Genomic DNA, 3,692 nt, shown 5'->3' with positions numbered 1-3,692 from the left:
CGCTAAAATCACACATAACATTGAATCATGTCCTGAATAGTAAGTCCTGAGTCCCAAGTCCAACTCAGCCTCAAAATATCAACAAAAAATATGATAATGTATCTCATCATGTCATAATGTCATATACAATAAAATGAAAGTCTAATCCTATTGATTTCCTCTGCCCCTCTTGCGAGAAAATGGCACAACTTTCTCTTTCCCTCTAGATGTAGAAGCTGGTGCCTGTGGTGGTGGAAATGGCAGTGGAGTCTGACGTGCTCTAGAAGCTGAAGAACTAGTAGTAGCAGCTATAGGAGGCTGAGGTGGACGGAGACCACGTCCTCTACTGGTGGTAGTGGTAGCCCGGGTAGCCCAGGTAGGCGGTGTCACCTCCTCCTCCTGCTCCTCCAACTCCTCCTCCTCCTGCTCCTGCTCCTGCTCCTCCTCCTCCTCCTCCTCCTCCTCCTCCTCCCCCTCCTCCTCCCCCTCATCCTGCACTAACCAATCCTCAGTGGGATCCATGAGAGGCCTCTCGGTCTCAACCCTCCATTCAGCAGTGGTGTCAATCCCATCCAATGAGATGGCTTCCGTATCAGGTGTCTTCTCTAGTTGTTTCACCCACAATCGAAGATTGTAGTAGACATAGACCATGTCATTAAGTCTATGGGACTCCAACCTGTACAAAGTTCATGAAATAATAAATTAATAATTAATAATTAATATTATAAAAAAAATATTGTTTAAAACTTTAATGAATTCAAAAATTTATTTGGAAATTTGCAATATTTTAAATGTTTAAGTGTTAACCTATTGCGCTTCTTGTTGTGTATTTTTTCAAATACACTCCAATTGCGCTCACATCCCGAGGAGCTGCATGTTTGGCTGAGGATGCGTATGGCAAGATTTTGCAAAAGGGGTACTCTGCCACCATACATCTTCCACCATGCGTCTACAACAAAATTACAAATAAAATTTTAAATAAACATAAGAAAAAAATGGAATTTGAAGAAACAATGAAATTTGAAACAAAGTTACAAAGTACATACTACAAACTAAAAAATACCTGGCATTTTAACCGTCCTATCAATGACAGCCATATCAAAGCCAAATAAGCCACCTGACAACTTATATTGCTCAATTTGTCTAGAGATCTCCATACGTTCTTCTGAAGATCTCACCATCTTCTGGACACAGGTTAATAATCCTTCCACGACCTCAACATCAAAATTAAACCCACATGCATAAGAAAATGAAGGGTTCAGGAAAAGCCCAGCAGCATGAATGGGACGATGGAGTGTGTTGTTCCATCGCTCATCAATGACCTTCCATAGAAGGAGTTGTCTCTGGAACCCATCATCTCCCTTGTCATCATAGTAGGACCGAATGGCTTCTTTGGCCCTGTCCATGGCTTCATACAAATAGCCCATTGCGGGCTTCTCACCATCTACCAACCGAAGAACCTTTACCAAAGGTTCAGTGACAGCGCACACCTCCTGCACTCCCGCCCAGAAGTCTTCTTGGTATGAAACAAGTCTGCAGACGGCCTCTCCTTCTGGTTTGCGGCTCATTGGCGAAGAACGCCACTCCTCTGAAACAAACATTCTCTTCAAATCCCACATAGAATTCAAGAGGGATTGAAGAGATATGAAACTCGTCGCAAACCGTGTAATGGCGGGGCGCACCAACTCTTTGTTGTTGGTGCATTTTCTCATCAAGCTAAGCACAGATGTGTGATTGTAAATAAATTTTGTGATGGTTTTTGATGAGTCAACAGCCTCTTTGACAAAGGGAATTTTCCCTATGTCCTCTAACATCAAATCAATACAATGGGCAGCACAAGGTGTCCAAAATAAAGTAGGATGCCTGTCCATAAGCATTCTACCAGCAGCAACATAATTTGCAGCGTTGTCCGTTATGACTTGGACAACATTTTCTGCACCCACCTCCAAAATAAACACATCCAGCAAATCACATAAATTTTTTGCATCTTTGATTTGATGAGTTGCATCAACAGATTTGATAAACATAGTCCCCAAGGGACAACTAACCAAGAAGTTTATAAGGGTTCTCCCCTTTTGGTCAGTCCAACCATCTGACATAACAGTGCATCCTGTTTGTGCCCATGATGCCCTAAAATCCTCCAATCTTTGGGTGCAGTCACGCTTTTCATCTTGAAGAAGTCGGCCTCTGAAATCATGAAGAGAAGGGAGTTTGTACCCCGGGCCAACACTGGCAACAGCATCAAGAGTAGGTTGGAAAAATGGATTATTCCTTATAATGCTGAAAGGAATATCACTCCAGAGGAGAAATTTTGTCATCAACTTGTCAGCTTTTTCTTTTTCAGTTCTTTTCATCATTGAACCGATAGTTGGTTGTGAACCAGGTGTGGTTCGAGGAACAAAATATGATGATGCAGCAAACGGATTGACTGACGCTGCAGTAGAACCTGTGCCACTTGGCCCACTTCCTTCAACTGACCTTTTTAGTTGCCTTTTGAGTTCTTCTTTGGCGTCTCTAGTGTGCTCTAATTCTCCCAATGCTCTCATGGCTTTTTGGATAATTTCAGCATTTGTCTTTAGACAGGGCCCCACATCACGTCCAGGGATTTGTGCAAGGTGGAACTTCAACCTGTACACCCCCCCGAATATTTCCTTTCCACACAACTTGCAATACAAGTTTTGTCTATCATTCGGAGTTTTAGGGTCACCATATTCCCAAAAAGGATCCAATTTCCTTGGCATGTTTGTTTTTGAATTTTGAATTTGCAAACCTATGGAAAAATAAGGATTAGGAAATAGGAATTTAGGATTACATAAATGATAATAGTAAATACAAATTACAATTTAGCATTTGCAAAATTACAAGCTAATTATTTCCAAAATCCCAATTTCTAAACCCAAGTCACCCAACCAAATGCCAAAAAACAATGAAAAATAAAAAAAAATAAACAATGTTTAAAGAAAATGAGAAAATAAAAATCAAAAATTGGTTCTCATAGTCATAACAAATAACCCATCCCAAATCAATGAAAAATTTCCAAAAATTCTTTAAAAACAATGAAAAACAAAGTTTTTATTGAACCAAAACAAAAAAAAATTAATCTACATACCTGGTTTATGGACAAATTGGCGATCTTGGCTTGGATTCCTCCTAAAATCGCTTCGATTCGCTCCCACAACCGACGGCAACCCTCTCCCTCCCTTCTTCTCCTTCTCCTCCGCGGCGGACTGCTGAATGAATAAAAAAAAAATCGTTTTTTCCATATAAAACCCCGCTGCCCGCGCCCCCCGCGATTTTAACTGAAAAAATCGCGATTTTATCGAAAAAATCGCGATTTTTTCGATAAAAATCGCTATAAAAAAAATGGGCGATTTTTTCGATAAAAATCGCGCTTTGAATCGGCAAATTTAAAAAATCGCGATTTTCCGATTTTATCGCGATGTGTGCAACACTGATTTCAATTGTGTAGAGGTTGTGCTTGGGTCCATGCCTTTCGTCGTATCATCTGTCCCTTTTCCTGTGGTCAAGTCTGGGCCTCTTGCCTCCTGCGTCGTGGTGGCCCCAGTTGTTTCTACTTTTTCGGCAGCCCTGGTATGCTCTGTGGTGTTCTTCGTTGCCTCACGGGAATCCCTTACCTCCTCGGCGAACTTCTCGTTCCACTTCTGTTGTGCCAGCAGCTTGGTGGCATCCTTCTATCTTTGTATCACTACCTC

General features: G+C 41.4%; 1 protein-coding gene across 1 annotated transcript; it reads right to left on the bottom strand.

Moving 5' to 3' along the window:
• Positions 1 to 470: 470 nt before the first annotated feature.
• LOC149138165 (uncharacterized) lies at positions 471 to 2,917 on the bottom strand. Its single transcript, XM_089448797.1, has 2 exons — positions 787 to 2,917; positions 471 to 655 (listed from the first exon to the last, which is right to left on the bottom strand). The coding sequence occupies exon 1, from the start codon at positions 2,718 to 2,720 to the stop codon at positions 1,032 to 1,034; it is 1,689 nt and encodes a 562-aa protein (XP_089304923.1). The 5' UTR covers positions 2,721 to 2,917; the 3' UTR covers positions 471 to 655; positions 787 to 1,031.
• Between the last annotated feature and the right edge of the window lie 775 nt (positions 2,918 to 3,692).

Source organism: Pinus tabuliformis, chromosome X (assembly GCF_031772625.1).
Source record: "Pinus tabuliformis cultivar Carrire ecotype Pingquan chromosome X, CPIR1, whole genome shotgun sequence".
NCBI classification, from domain to species: Eukaryota; Viridiplantae; Streptophyta; class Pinopsida; order Pinales; family Pinaceae; genus Pinus; species Pinus tabuliformis.
The sequence above is the reverse complement of the archived record's forward strand: the minus strand, read 5'-3'. Positions and strand labels throughout refer to the sequence as shown.